At 38.7% G+C, this 17,020-nt stretch overlaps 1 protein-coding gene across 3 annotated transcripts in view; it reads left to right on the top strand.

Annotated features, from left to right (window-relative positions):
• onecut3b (one cut homeobox 3b) overlaps positions 1-17,020 on the top strand; it is a 105,095-nt gene that overhangs the window by 42,967 nt on the left and 45,108 nt on the right. For 2 of the 3 annotated variants that reach the window (XM_043721161.1, XM_043721160.1), the window contains exon 2: positions 6,724-6,793. The exons of the other annotated variant lie outside the window; for it this stretch is intronic. In XM_043721161.1, coding sequence (XP_043577096.1) covers positions 6,724-6,793 — 70 coding nt within the window. The remainder of the gene's footprint in view (positions 1-6,723; positions 6,794-17,020) is intronic. 3 annotated transcript variants of the gene reach the window in all.

Consider the following 17,020-nt stretch of genomic DNA (forward strand, 5'->3'; position numbering starts at 1 on the left):
TTGCAGGATTTGAGCTATAGGGAGAGGCTGAACAGGCTGGGGCTGTTTTCCCTGGAGCGTCAGAGGCTGAGGGGTGACCTTATAGAGGTTTACAAAATTATGAGGGGCATGGATAAGACAAATAGGCAAAATCTTTTCCCTGGGGTGGGGGAGTCCAGAATTAGAGGGCATAGGTTTAGGGTGAGAGGGGAAAGATATAAAAGAGACCTAAGGGCCAGCTTTTTCACACAGAGGGTGGTGCATGTATGGAATGTGCTCCCAGAGGAAGTGGTGGAGGCTGGTACAATTGCAACATTTAAGAGGCATTTGGATGAGTATATGAATAGAAAGGGCTTGGAGGGATATGGGCCGGATGCTGGCAGGTGGGACTAGATTGTGTTGGGATATCTGGCCAGCATGGACAGGTTGGACCGAAGGGTCTGTTTCCATTCTGTACATCTCTATGACTCTATGAAACCCACATAGACACAGTGAGGATGTGCAAACACCACACAGTCACCTGAGGCGGGAATCAAACCCAGGACCCTAGAGCTGCAAGGCAGCAGTGCTAACCACTGAGCCACTATGCAATTTATTGGAGGCTTTTGAAGATGTTACTAACAAAACTGATAAAGGAGAGCCAATGACAGTAGCATACCTAGATTTCCAGAAGGCGTTTAATAAAGTCTCCCATAAGAGGCTGGTTATAGAAATTAAAGCACATGGCATTGGAGGCAATGTACTGGAATGACTTAAAGATTGACGAACAGATAGAAAACAGAGAATAGGAATAAATGGGTCTTTCTCACATTGCCTGTCTCGTGACTAGTGGGGCATCGCGAGGTTTAATATTTGGGATCCAGCTCTTCCCAGTAGATATAAAATGTAATATTTGTGGATGATATAACACTAGTTAGGAATGTATGTTATGAGGAAATTGTAAAGTGGCTTCAGCAGGTCTCACACAGGCTTGGTGAATGGGCAAGAATATAGTAGATGGAACTTAATGTGGAAAAATGTGGTTATCTAGATGAAACAGATGGCAGAGTATTTCTTAAGTGGTAAGAGGTTGGAAAATGCAGATATACAAAAGAACATGGATGCCCTTGTTGATACGTCGCTGAAGGATAACAAGCAGGTGCAGCAAGCTATGAGGAAGGCGAATGGAATCTTAGCCTTTAATGCAAGAGAATTTGATGAGAGTAGTGAAATCTATTTTCAAGTGTATAAGACGTTAGTTAGACCACACTGAGAGGACTGTGCGCAGTTTTGGTCTCCTTATCTCAAGAAAGATATTAGCATGGAGGGAGAGCAATGGCGGTTTACTACACTTGTTCCTGGGATGGTGGGATTGCCCTATGAAGCCAGATTGGATAAATTGGGCCTGTATACTCCAGAGTGTCAAAGAATGAGAGGCAATCTCATATTTATAGGGATAGATAGGGTAGATGCAGGTAAGATATTGCCCCTTGTCGAGGTGTGTAAGACCAAGGGGCACAGTTTAAAAATATGACAGATGCCACTTAAGCCCAAGATGAGGAGAAACAATTTAACTCATAGAGTTATGAAGCTTTGGAATTCTCTACCAAAGAGAGTTGTGGAAGGCTCAATCTTTGAGTAGGATTGAGGTAGAAATTGATTGATTTCTGATTGCCTGTGGCATACAGGGCTATGGGGATAGGATGAGTAAAAGACTTTAAAGTGTTTGCTTCAGTCATGCCAATGTTAAATGGTGAGGAAAATTTAATGGGCTGAATGGCCTGCTCCTGTTCTGATGTTCCTCCCCTGTAAAATTAAACCCATTGCTTACACCCAGGAATAAACAGTCTGAACTTTGGTCAACGTATGACAAGGATACCAATATATGTGGAACTGATCCTTGGGTGGGTCAATCGCACAACACTGGAAGTCAGTGTTGGCGTAACATGCATATAGCGCCATTGGAAATGGACAAAGTGAAATTCTTGCAAGACATCAGAACATTAAGTAGTGAATTTCAAGCATTTTGACATGAAAGCTTTGTTTTGTCGTTAAAAGTCCAATTAGATCATGTCCTTCAATTTCAGGGGATTGGAAGACACTCATGGTTGGAATTGGTGGAACTAGGGTAGAGATGGGTAAAGAGTGGTTTGGGAATGGGTGGAAGGTGTGTAAAGGGGCATGAGTAGGACTGAATGAGAGGGTGGGTGGATCACCAAATTTGTGGAGAGTGAGTGAATGTGGAAGGGGAGGAGTGGTGGAGAGTGACGACTGGATTGGGAATGTGTGAAGAATGAGCAGTTGTACAATGAGCAATGCGTAAATCATGTGATGGCTCAGTTGTAGTGGTCAGGTAGAACTTTTGTAATTTGGATTGCTTTAATACTTTATCCTCAGGATGTCTGAGAGATAGAGAATTGACTAGATATGAATGGAACATGACAACAAATCAGTTGCAACCTGGTAAGCCCTGAGTGGTGGATCAATTTATATACGATATGCTATATCCTATATTTATTGAAGGTACTGTAATTTTACTACCGTATTCCCTAGACAAGTTTCCAAACCTTCTTAATCAGAAGTATTTTTATAAATCGTATCAGTACTGCCCCTGAGTTACATTGAAACAAATTTTGGTCATTCTTCCAATTTTTGTTGGTATTTTCTACTACCCCAATTAAATGGAACTGAAAGATGAGAAGCAGATGGCAGCAACCTCTACATTTAGCCTCTTTATGGAATTCACATGACCCACTATCGTTGAGAAATTATTTTGCAAGATTACTTGAAAACTAAGTGAGTTATCGGTAATGCATTTTTAAAAGAATTAGGGTCTGGAGTATATCAAAAAATGCTTTAATGAGGATACGTTATGGTGATTTTTATAATTATTGAACAACAATCCTTAACTAGCACTTATTATTAAAAAGTGGTACATTTTCTGAATCTCTGTGTTGCCAATATGGTTTGATCTGCAGATCAGAAAAACATAAGTATTTTCCCATTTTCCATTCAGAACTTATAGAAGAAAGGAATAAAAGCTTAATTTGGATTAATGCCTACAATTTCTGTGAACACAGAAGCAGATTTACTTCATAAACTGTAGCAGTGAAGGTGAAATTGCTGAGTGAATCTCTTGGTAAACAGTGGTTGGGTTGCTTGATTGAAAAATAAAATTTAATTTTGCATGTTCCTTTTTATGATTAATAATCTATTAATACTAAACTGTAATGTGCTTAAAGTAAAATGAACATCTTTATTTTACGTGCTCTGCCTGAAGGCAGGCCCTTGGCTTATTGCCCGTTGGTTCTTCATCCTGAGCTCTTTTCTTGCTTCCACTCTCAGGGGAAGAGTGCAAAGGCTGGTTTCAAGTCTACCTCAGTTGGAAGGGGAAATTGAACCCTCACTGTTGTGTGTCTTGAATCACTCTAGCCAACTGTGCTAACTGCTCCCTGCATGAACACATCAGGAAATGTACAAATGTAAAAGCACACTCTCGAGAAATGCACAGCACATTTGATGACCTTGGACTTTTCCTTGATGCTTGCATTAATCCATATTTTGTTATCTTTCTTATGTAAGAGAATAAATATCATTTATAACCAAACTTATGCTATAAAATAGTGTGTTAATATGTTATAGTGGTTCTCAGGTGAGACCACTTGTCTATGCAATTGTTGTATTTTGACTGGAAGGTCACTAACTTCAAGGAAAGACTGCTTGCTGTTTGTAAATCATGTTTAGACTCGAGATGATTGTGGCTGTTTGTCTAATTAAACAGAATATCTAATTATTCTATTTATAATTACCAGGAAGTAATACTTTTGCCTTTATTTAGTCAATGAAATTGCAATCACAAAGGAAATAATTGAATGAATTTGTGTACCTAGCCTTACTTGCATATTTCTTTGGAAGCATTATTGCCTATTTTTTCAATCTGTATCTTTATTAAAGTGCAGATTTTGGATGATAATGATCCTAGAGAGTTCGTTCCATCCTGAAATCTCACAGGCCATGATGCTGCATGCACATTTTGTAATGAATGCACAATTCCACCAATGCAGTTAAATTCTTTGAGATCTAACAGCTGATTATTAATTATTTTACCTGAGATATTCAAACATTCATTGTGGGTGCAAGGTTTCCAGGATGGTACGGGAGACATCACTGACCATTCTCTCATGGCAATTGATTCAGAACTTCCAAGAATATAGAATTCCTTGCAAGTGTTAAAATAATAATTATAATCCTTAATGCTAAAGACAAGAAATTTGATTTCTGTAGTCAATGTATTTGGATAGTGTGTTAGAAAATCTAGCCAAAAGGAAATTTGGTATTAACAATAAGTGCTATTCACTTGCACGTTAGTTCATGGAAGAAGGGATGTACTTTCAGTATCTATCTTTTGATTAAGAGTCTGATGTGTTTGAATATTTACATTGCATTGATTTATATTCATTTTTAGCATTATTTCATATAATTGTCTTTCCAAAAAGCAAACATCTGGGTTTTATTGCGAAGATCTCTTCTTTCAGAATGATTTATCTGTAATTATTGTATGTGTCAGAGCTGTTCTTGAATTGCCAGTTCAAGCCAATATCAGTTCTGTGTAATTTAAAAGCTGTTCATCAATGTTTGCTAGCTTTCTAGGTTGAAATCTAATGGTGCCTTTCCCACTAGATACCTGGGTGTATTTCACTATTATTGAAGTTGTCAGCATGTGCAGGACTTGGTTGCAAATGTGCTTCTTTGACCACTCCAGTTACCCTGCCTCAACCCCAATGCTCCCCATCTTGTGTCCCCTCTTAAGGTTTCCTCACTTTGAGCTTGACAACCATTGATATTTATACCATATTAAGCAGCTCATTTGAAATGCAAAGCATTAAGATGACCGTTGTGTCACATTTGGCTCAATTAGCTGCTAACATGTTTGCCGCTCTGAATGAAAATGCAGTCAGTAACTACACATTTCAAAGTTCAACATTCCTGCATTTATGATGTTTCAAGTTAATGTCCCTGAGAAAGTTCTCATTGCAGAACTTTACGTTGAAGAAATCTACTTTAGCAAAAAGGTGATTACGTATTTTAACCAATTATTTGTAATTTAGAGAGCCTGATAAAAAGAACAGAACCAACACCACTGAAATCATCTTTGAACTTTCCCAGTCAGAACTTAAATTAACATTGTTGAAATTCTGGAATCCTCAGTACTTGTGGTTCATGTAAAATGGAAATTACGAACACAAAATTATTATTTAGCAGTTTGTTTGCTAATAACAGTCATATTCGTACTTTACAGTGTGCTGTGTTGACATAAAACCATTTAATACTTTTTATGCTAGTCTTCAAAGCAGCAAGTAAGACATGAGGGAAAGGTTTTTTTTATGTTTGCTAATTCTAGAGAAATTGCAAATGAAGTGTGCTATCATCATTTTACTGCATTGGCATTGAGGTCAATAGTACACCTCTTGCATGTATTGATTTTTAAACTAGTATTATGCCTGCCCTTCACCAACAGCAAAAATAAGCTGGTCTATTAGTTTTTAGTGGAAGCAGTGTTTCTTTAAAGATTTTCCATTTCCTTTTGGAAAAACAGCAGTTATCAACACACTCAAATGCTATAATGATTTTTATAAGGGGCAAAACATTCCAAAGTGCCTTACAAGAAGGAAAGGCATGGTTACAGAGTAAAAGAGAGTACAGGTGACTGAAGTGTTGTTGATGAAGAATTTAAAGATGTTTGAGATTTGTTCGTGCAAAGGGATGATGAAGAAAATTGAGTGTGAAACTTGATGGTTGCTCCTAGATAACATTCATTGGCCAGAAATGTGTATTTTTATCATTAGTCATTGCCCTCTATCCACAGTTTTGCTTACTTTAGTCAGCAGAGTGGTGACTGCAAATGGTGGTGTGAATAATCTCTTCTGTGCAGGAAAAATGCCCTCATGGAATACTGCACCATCATTGAAAAGCAATTTACAAACGGCAATGTCGCCATCCTCTGGTAGGAAACTGCTACCAAGTAAATAAAAATCTTAAATCTAACTTTAGAATCATTCAAATTTTCCTGATTTAAGGTAAAAATAAACTGGGTGTGGGCAGCATTAAGAATTAGAGACTGATGGACGTGAAACTAACTGGCAACAAAAATATTTGCCAGCGATTGAATAAATCTGCTACAGAACACAGAACGTTTTTGCTTTCAACATGCCATTCATTGTTGACCTCATGTAAATTGACAAACCAGACTGCTTCTTTCAATTGACTTGAGTTAGACTTTGGTCGGGTATAAAGTAAAGTCGTGAAAACTGAAAGCAAAGTGAGTTGTTGGTTTGACATAAGCATTTAAAGCCTTCACTTTACTGAATCGGAGTTGTCCCACTGGTAAATATGTATCAACTTTTTTTTATCAAGAAGGAATCTACAACAAACCCTGAAAGAAATAGTAAGTGTAACCAAATGTGTATTTTTTTAACCATCAGTGCCCCAACAACAGATTTTTCACCCGTTCATAGTCATTGGTTCACTATAATTCTTGGCATCAGCTTCTACCAAAACAATTTTTGGTGTGTTGCAAATCACAGTAAATGCATGATTTCTATTTCAACAGTGCTTGAGTAATATATTTTTGTTTAATTTATTTGGAAATACATTTACCCGCAGTGTTATAAAATACAATGGGGCAGCAATAATCAACTGTTAGGGCATTTACTTTGGCTCCACCTATATTTCTTCAGTCACCTGAAATTTGTCCTCCCTATACAGTGTCTACACGGTCTCGCAATGCAAAGAAGTCTTCAGGAGTTGCCACTGGTGTTGTAAAGCACATCCTCAGGTACTGATGAGTCTGAATTTCCCAGACATTGTGTAAAACAAAATCCTTAATTAGCAACTGACACTATAGAAATGCTCGTCCATATATATTATATATCTATAAACATTAAAAATAATGTCCAGCACACTCCTCTTACATGTATTGCTGATTTTTTTCAGAAACAAATTATACACTTATCTGGAGTACAAAGAGTGTAGAAATTGTCTTGTTAAATAGTATTAAAGCATGAACAAAGTGCTGCTAGTGGTCAATTTTTCCAATATTCTATACTGTAATTACAAAGGAGTTACTGAGCCTAACAATATGAGGGCATGAATACAATTACTTAGAAGTAAGTTTCACCATTAACCCTAATGTCTATGCCACTCAATAATTACTGGGCAATAATGTAGGGAGTAACTTGCATTGCATATTTTCCTCATTGCAAATCATTTGCTGTTCAGGGTAAGTGGGTACTGTGTGGAGTACAACAGTGAAGGTGTGTTAGGTTAATTAATCTTTGTATTTCTGACACTGTTCTTCAGTGGAAGGAGCACCTTATTCCAGTGCTTTTGCAATTCACTTGCACGTCCTAAATGTTGCTGCAAAGGCTGCTGACTGCTAACCAGAGCTGCTGTTTACCTCATCTGAAGCCAATAGTTTACTTCCAAGAAGGAAACTGAATTCAGAGTTCCACAATCACTGCATTTATTAACAAAAGCAAGAAAAAGTCACTTATGATGTCAGTTAATAACACATGCATCTCGAAAAATCTAATATATTTACAGCATAGGGGAGGACTAACAAAAATATGCCACTCAATTTGTATGGATCCAGTTCATTTCTGTCAACTATTGATGCTGTATGTGGTGTTAGCTAATTCATCCTTCTTAGATGCATCACGGAGATGATAGTAGTATACTTCTGGTTATTTAAGTATGTACTAGCAGCAGATGAATTACTTGTCTTCTACGGATCTTCTCATGTCTGAAGAGATGAAAGTGAGATCAGCAGAGACATCCACAGAACTGGCACTTCATGTTGATGTTGTTATTGATTTTGGGGGATTTTCTACAACTGCCCCACCTCTGGCTTTTGCTGAACACATTGTAGATGTGCCTGGAGCTGTGTTGGACCAAACTTCAATATTTGTCACCACAGGCCAGGCAGCAGCAGTGTTGCCCAACAAGTTTGGGAGATTCTTTTGAAGGTGTCCTCGTATTGCTTGTATTATTGTGTCATTTGCCCTGAGACAATTAACCATAAAAGATCTGCTCGGATATTCTGTTGTGCTCCAGGTTGGAACATGCCTAAAAACATCTGCCTGAAAAAACTTGAATTGTTTTGGAGGATATCATAGATACAAGCTCAACAATATGAACAGTTGGTTAATTTCACTAGTAATTAACTGCAACAACCCGAGAACACTATTCAAAGCTTTCTCATCCAAGCTTCATTGATTGAAACCAGCTAAGAGTCAAATTTTGGTGAGATTCATCACGGTCTTCTCTCCTGAAACATAAAGAGTTTTACCACATTATCTTTGCAAGCTCACCTCATTACCAATGTACCTTACTGCTACTTATTGTATTCCCTCATTCTCTGTAGGCAGGTGCACATTCTCACATCTATTGCTGTTTAAAAGTCAAACCACACAGCCTATCCATCCGTAGCCTCATCTTATCTGAGAACACTGTCAGAGGTACTGTTACCCTTTCCATAATGTCCAGTACAGCCTAAAATTATCTCATTTTTTAATGTGGGAAATGATCGTGACATGAAATCCTTCAAATGATTCACAATATTCACTTCTAATAGCAAGAGCCAAAATGAAAAATAAACAAACACACAGAAATTGCATTTATTTCTGGGAACAAACAGGGTCTACTTGCCTTTTGAACACCAACAAATTTACAATCAATGAGTGATCTCTGCATCCAGCTCACATCGATTGAAATCAGGTGTCAATGAAGTCCAGTCAAATTTGTTGATGCTTCAATGTTCCGTCATGTACAAGGTAACGTTCCGACTGCTTAATATCTTCATCTTCCTCCTCAGAAAACTGCTGCCACTGACCCAGCTCTTCAACATCCATCACATACCCTCCTTCCTTTCTGCAGTTGCACTCATTTTCAGGATGTCTGTATTCTCCTTCACTATGGTCCTGGTCAAAGAATGGGCTGCATTGTATCTATGTTCAACCTCTGTCACAGGTTTTCATAATAAAGTCATTGGTCACAATGTCGAAGGGCAGCCCTTTTCTCCCAGTCACTATCCTTGTAAGGCATCCAGCCCATGAACATGAGAGTTCTCAAGGACACAGATCTTGTGGTAGCTCCCTAGGTTCCTGGTACAAACTTCTAAGGTGTGGTACTGATGACCACAGATGATTTGTACTTGTTAGAATGGAATCTTTTCGATTGTTGATTTTAGCTGTATTATGATATGGCCCCCTCCATGCTGTATGCGTACAGAGTCTGTCACACCTGCACCTGGGGGAGGCCTATGTGGGTAAAGCCTACTGCCCAAGTTACATCAGTGACCTTGTCACGGAGATACTGGATGAGTGGGTGTGATCTGGCATTATGTGCAGCAGTAACAGTTTTTATACGTTTGTGGATCATGTGTTATGAGTTCTCACAGAGGTCTCCAATGGATCCTTGGTGGCAGCCAGATGCATAAACGTTTAGCACAGCTGTCACATTGATGACCGATGGGATAGGAAAAAAGGATGAAATGTAGTGCTGGAAAAAGCACAGCAGGTTTCGGGCAGGAACGTTCATCAGTCCTGAAACATCAACTCTCCTGCTCCCCTGATGCTGCTTGACCTGCTGTGCTTTTTACAGAACCACATTTTATCACCTCTGACCTTCCAGCATCTGCAGTCCTCACTATTTTCAAGTCTAGGATGTAAGATGGCCACCGACACTTTCAGGTTGCAGGTCCCATTCCAGCAACTGGATGAGTTCTGTGACAGTGTCCCTGGACATGCTCAGAGGGCAGAGAACTGCCCTTCACCCACCTTGAAAAATTGGCATTTATGACAATAGGCTCTGGATCCATCAGTTACCCTTCCACTGACCCTGTGTGAGAGTAGAAGAAACAGAACAGATCCGGTCAGCATTTACATCAGGTACAAATAGCGGTTTAACATATTGCTGTAAACAGTAGGACATGGAACACACCAGCCAGGAGATCCATGGAATGCCTCTACATGAAACCTTGACATAGGACCTGATTTCAATGAAGGTAGCCCAAGTCAGTCACACAGACTGCAGGAGAATATCGTGCTATATGATTACTGAGATCTTGTTCTCCCAACTACACATCACCCAAGAAAGGCAACATTTCATATAAGACCATGTTGGCGAATACTTGCATTTCAGAGTAAATCAGTTCAATGCCCCTGTGCAGCCTGTGAGATTTTACACAATCTTTGTTTGTGGCCTGCAGGTTCCACTGTTAAGGTCACTGTGATTACTACTGCTTCACAGTGATGACCATTTTCAATCAGTAATGACCAATGACACTGTCAGGATTGTTTGGAACCAGTATTTGCACTGACTTAGCAGAAATCCCTAGTCTGCTTGCACTGGACCTACAGGCATACCATGGTCCATGATTTGCACCCCTGACTCTGACCAGACCAAGTGACCATTTGATGGTGTCCAAACTCTTGGTCTGAAATTGAATAATATGCTGCTGAGTAACAGTGCTGGGACCCACTGACTGATGACATTTCCCCTTGACTTCCCCTTGGAAGTTAAGACATGGCCATTTGGTTGAAGCACATGCAGTGCGTTTGTCATGTAAAATATTGGAACATGTTGCAGCTGTGAGACTGACATAGCACAGTGCCATCCAGCAAGATGTCCACCCCCTTGACTGATCACTTTTGACAACCATGAAGCTGCCTGGCTTTGTGTCTGGGTGAAACAGCAAGGCAGGAGAGGGATACTGTGAGCTTTAAATGTCTAATTGAAGAGCCAAAGAACAGAAATTTGAGACAAGGCAGGGATATTCTGAACATTTAAGCAGACACAAAGCAAGTAAGCACTAACAGAGCAAGCAAGCAGCCCTGGGATATATCCTGATCCAATCCATATTGTAATGTAATGTAATGACAGGTACCAGGACACTCTAAAGTGTAGCATTTAAATGCAAAATTAAGGAGTAGGAGATGTGCCATGATGATACATTGAGGCTGGCATGTGTTGGATGCCAAGTCACAGATAACAGGAGTCCATGCTTGCTCCCCATAGTGGGTACTCTGAGATATTTGTACCAAGTGTCTAAGATGGAGGTCTAGAGGAGCAAGTGGCAAATTATGTTTGCCAGGTTTTCATGGCTGGAATTGTCACCTTCTAGTTTCTGTTCAGCAGATGACAGAATAGGAAATGGCATATAAACAAGGCAAGATTAGTAATAATGAGGTGTAAAAGCATGCAATTGGCTTCTCACTGCTCATTGGTGAGACTCTCAACTCGCCATTTGACACTTGGTTAGAAAATATGACTTATTGCTCTCAATATCGAGAAGCTCTAAGTTGGCCAGCTCATACAATTTTCCCAACTTTCTTGCCAATATGTACATCAATCAGTGCCTTGGAAGATTCTGCCAATTGTTACAGTTCAGGTCTCTGTACAAAATGTCACATTCTACAAGGACGAAAGGGTGGTACAATTGCAACATTTAAGAGGCATTTGGATGGGTATATGAATAAGAAGGGTTTTGGAGGGATATGGGACAGGTGCTGGCAGGTGGGACTAAATTGGGTTGGGATATCTGGTCGGCATAGACAGGTTGGACCGAAGGGTCTGTGTCCATGCTGTACACCTCTATAACTCTATGACTAGGAAAGAATTTAGTTCTCACTATTTCCATTGGTATGTGACTTCTAGTGTAGAAATATACTAAATGAAAAGCCGCTTGCATTGTAGCTCTCATTTATTACTAGCTTTAAGATATCATTTTTGAAATGCTCATTTGAAAAAAATGAACGATTCCTACAATGATGATGGTTTTTACCATCCTTGTTTCAATTATAATGTAATGAAGAATGAACAATGAGACACATGACACGACCAAGACATCTATCAAATATGCCATTGGAATCATAATGAAATTGCTCTGATATCTCTGACTTGGAAGACATCTTCACAGAACAACCATTGCTCTCTGGTATCATGAATAATTGTCAGTAAAGTTTTGATCTTTCCAGCATAAAAGCCTTTTCAATGTTGCAGAACCAAGGTTGAAAAATCTTTTTATAGTTGTTTACTAGACTAGCGTTCAGCAATAAACTTGTGCATTAAGAACTAATACAACACACAAACATATGGACTGGGCTACCTGGCGCTTTGACATTCCGTCAGATCATATTTCATCCTCAACTCTACATTCCTGTATATCTTTAATAATGTTTAATCCTCTTGGTAATCAAGAATCTATCTGCCTCTGCCTTAAAGGTATTTAAAGATTTTGTGGCATCTGCCTTTTGATGGTCGGAATTCCGAAGCCTCACAAACCTCAGAGAGAAATATTGTTTCATTATCTCTGTTTTAAATGGGTGACCCCCTATTTATAAACTATGGCCCTTGGTTCTAAACTGTCCCACAAGAAGAAAATTCTTTTCCATATCCACCCGATTAAGTCTCCTCAGGATCTTTGCAAAAAGAAGTGCTGCTGCTACACAACCACCTCAAGCTGCAATCCATCTCCACAGAGTGACCAGATACAAATCACAATCCGCATTCTCAATCTGTCTACATGTGTCTTTCTGTTTTACTTGGCAGGATTGGGAACGTAATCAAGAATGCCAAAAATGGCTGATTTCTTTGAAGATATTGGCTCTGGTAGTTCTCTATTCTTCTAAAACAAGTGGAGAAAACAAAGTAGCTAAATGCTTTGTACACTACTTTTCATTAACAGGATATTGAGCTCTTGCTTCTTAGTTGAACTTGAAATTTGGCAGAATACAACAGCAAATACTGAATAGTGAAAGCTCCTGTTACCTTTTTCTCATGGATTGTAATTCCTTATCCAAAATTCTTCTTTGAGGTTCACTTTTTAATGCCCCCTCTGCCTCTGCAGCTGCTGCACCATAAATCACATTGCATCAGAACTGTTTGATTTTTCTCTGTTGTAGTCAGAAATTCCCACTTGGCTGTAAGATCAGGCCCTGCTTTGAAACTGACCTCCAAGGCAAGAAAATGGAATATGTGGGATGAGAAAGTGTAGCAAAAAATCCCACTCTGATTTTTTTCTCAGTAAAGTAGAGAAATTCAGCCCTCTCTGTGAGTGCAGCAACATGAATCTTTGTGATTAATGTTCAGTGAATAGTTTAATATGACATTTAGAATTAGAATATCAGTATGGATATAGGATAAAGCTGTGGGTTCGCCAGTCCTCCTTTCCCCCATGGGCTCAAGAATATAGGAATAGGAGTTGCACAGTTAGCCTTTTGACGCTGTTCTTCTGTTCAGTGAGATTCCATGTCTCATATCCCTTAATATCTTTGATTAACAAAAATCAACAATCTCAGTTTTAAGTTTAACAATTGACCTATCATCCATTGCCATTTGCAGAAGAGAGTTGCTAACATTCCCCAGTCTTTGCATATAGAAGTGATCCTAAGCTTACTCAAGAAAGGCCAACTGCTTTGATTACAGTCCCAACCAATAGTTGATCTCTTTGTTACTCAGCCTGTTTCCACAAATATCTTGAAAACATCAATAAAATCACCCATTAAGCATTTAAATTCCAGAGAACACAACCCACTCTCCGCATCCTTTCAAGTCCTGGTATCATTTAAGTAAATCTACACTGCACTTATCCTGTGGTGAACATATCCTTCCTTAAATGTGATGACCATATCAACTCTCAATACTCCAGACATGCTCCAGGAAGATTTCAAGGCTGTCCTCTTCACAAGGAGTCAGTATTTACCATGGAAGGTCATCTGTGTGAATCTTCAGCAAAAATTAAAGCACATCCTGCTCTTCAATAGAAAAAGAATGCAAAATGGGTTTCAAGCACACTCAACAGTGACATGGTCATGCAGCTCTAGGGGTACTTCCATCTGACGATATGATGAAGTGTATTTTTTATATCACAAATCCAACTTGTGGATTAGAGATTAAATCCTATCTGCCCCCTCAGGTAGATGTAATATTTACCACAGATACTGTTTTGAAGGGCAAGAGTGAATTCTTGCCCTTCAAATTCTTAGTGAATTGGCCAATACTTCTTCCCCAATGAACATCGTTAAATTGTTACTACACTGCTGTTTCTGTGTAAACTGTCGACCATCAAAAGGCAACACAGTGGCTGCCTCACAGCAGAAAAGGACCTGGGTTCAATTCAACCCTCAGGAGACTGTATGGAGTGTGCAAATGTGCACATTCTCCCTGGGTTTCCTTTGGGTGCTCTGGTTTCCTCCCACAGTCCACAGAAGAGCAGATCAGGTGGATTAGCCATTGGAAATAAAGAGTTACTGGGATGTTCTGCAGAGGTTCAGTGTGGGCTGAATGGCCTACTTCTACACTATGGGGATTCTATGTCTCCTATAGTTTAGCAGTAACATTTTAAAAATTATTTCATTGGTTGGAGATCACTTTGAGATATCTTGAGTTCATGAAAGGCACTGTATAAATGCAAGCTTTATTGCTTTCATAAATGTCTAAGAATTTTTGCCACACTTACCATATACAATGAAACAAAATATTTCTGGGACTGCTTTTATTATAGCAGAGAATCCATTTTCACACCATTACTTTGACATTAATTGGTTATCAATAGCGTGGAGAGTTATTGTATCTCATTCAGGTATTGGTTGTGTGAAATCACTGATTTGAATGGATTTCAAAAGGTTTGACATCCTTTCTTCTGATGTTCAGCTCCTGTTGTTCTTGGCCAACAGAAGCTGAACAACAGAATTTTTCTGTGTGGATGGGGAATGAGGAAGTTGGTGAGTTTTGGATCCTTTCGCCTCATAGGCACCTTCCAGCAGGTGGTCCAACATTGATCAGGAAACCTGGATTTTCTTATATTGAAGTGCTTCATTTGTTCAGTCGTCCTGCTTTATTAAGCAATTGCTTTCAGAAGACAATTTTAGCTGCTGCTCTAACCATGGAAAACTCCAGGCTACAGTTATTAATCCAAGTAGGTTGAAGATTTTGTATTTTTCAGTAAAGCTGAATTTAGTTGCCTCACTGACTTGGGCTCAGTAACTCCTTAAAAGAAGGTTTCAAATAATGTTATTAGAAATCACAAGGGTTTAAATTTCGTACACTTAAAGGAAATTGGCAATTAAATTTTCTCCTTAGAGATCTTCGAAGTGGGCAAAGAGTTTATAATAGATTATGGGATCCAATTTAAGATTATATGTAAAATTTTGGCTCAGTTTAAGCCATTTACAGTTAAACCAGTTTTGTGCAGAATGTGCAGGATGTGTACACTGTAGAGCAATCCTCTCCATTTTAAAAATTCACCTGGAAAATTTATGGCGAATTGCTGTTAACAATGAAATAAAAGCAGGTCCCACGGTTCTATTCCTTTATGCAATTGTTGTGGTAATAGCCACTTTATTTTATTAGTAACAAGAGCCATTGAGAAACTATTCTATCTTCCAGAATTCACAGCAATCATAATATTGTATGTTTGTTAGGAGCGAATAAAAGCAAATAAGTTTACAAGGGAATCTTGTCACTATTTCAGAATACTGCACAAACCTTATCCAAATTTGTTTTATTTTTTCCAGTTTTGTTTTTGTGATTATTTCTGAAAATTCTCCACCTCCACATCTCAAGTGCAAAGTGCAAAATGATCCTCGTGTATTTTGTTCCCAGTTGACCTGATCACCAATCATTATAGTGGTGTCAAGAAACTGCTAAGCTATTTGAGCTTTCCCAAATTTTTGTTTTGTGTTACATTCCATTTGATACATCAGGTTCTATGCTGCTGCTGTTTGGGATGGGTTGTCCATCCTATGCATCTCCTTGTCAGTGTGGAGGATGGATATCTAGCCAGTAATGCCAATTTGGTTGTGAGCTTTGAAATGGTGTGTTTGACAGTGTGGTAGTCTCCTGATGGTATTGCTAATGGCTGACCATCCAAAGTTTCAGTCTCCCTGGTATTATTATTATTTAGCATAATTGTCCATCAGGTGTATTTATCTCTATTGTGATGTGTGGACAATTGGCAATCCAGCCTAATTTTAGCCCCTCCAGCCCAGTTTTATTGATGGTGGATGGATGAACAGTTCTCCTCCGTGTAATTAAGGGTACTACACCATCCAGTGTACCAATTCCACATGACCTTTGAACAGCTGTCCATCATGTTATTTATTTTTCCCACGATGATTACTTGAAGTTCTGCTGAAACACACTGTTATATTTTGAATTTGAAATGTCTCAAAACTTGGATCCAAAGCTAAATCTGATTCCAAACTCAGAAAATAAGATTTCCTCATCTATTCTTCGAACTGTGACATTTCAACTGACTACCCTGACTATTAATAGACAATAAGTTGTTAAGTTGAGATGTTGCAATGGGAAGAGCTGCACTGTGAAACTGCAACATTTACTTGTAATGGTTACTAAAATTTGTACAAAAATAGTTTCTCACACCCAGCTAACAGATACAATCATAGAAAATGTCCCGACATTCATTAACCTACATTTATAATGTACATTTTCATGTGAGACATAAATTTAACTGTTACATTATTAAGTAGGGCATCCTGTATGCAGGTTATTTTGACTGTAGTGAAATGTGCTAAATTGCAAACATTTTATCAAAGCTACAAATATAATTTAAAATTGTAGCTGAACTGAAAGATCACAATCTGGAAACAGAAAGTTATTTATTAAATTTAGGCAATTACAATATCACATTTTCTTCCTTTGTAGGTTTATTGTTAACTTGATACAGAGTACAAATTTCATGTGTATTTATTTTGTTTTTAGAGTTTAATTAGCATAATTTCACTCTCTGAAATTTCCTCCCTCTCCCAAAGTTCTCCTTTAGTGTTTGACCATTTTGCCAGGTCCAAGTGGAGCAATGATCTTCATGGATACCACTCCTCACTTGAGCCAATTCAGCATTAGAGAATGCAACACAGCCTGTGGGAGAAAGGTTTTTTTCATTCCAGTCTGACATTTGATCTTAGGTGTGCTTGTTGACAGGAGTACAGCAGTGCACTGTAATTTGTCCAGCCATGCAGCATTGGAATGTAGGAGTAGGAGT

The sequence above is a fragment of the Chiloscyllium plagiosum genome, chromosome 31 (genome assembly GCF_004010195.1).
Source record: "Chiloscyllium plagiosum isolate BGI_BamShark_2017 chromosome 31, ASM401019v2, whole genome shotgun sequence".
Lineage (NCBI taxonomy): Eukaryota > Metazoa > Chordata > Chondrichthyes > Orectolobiformes > Hemiscylliidae > Chiloscyllium > Chiloscyllium plagiosum.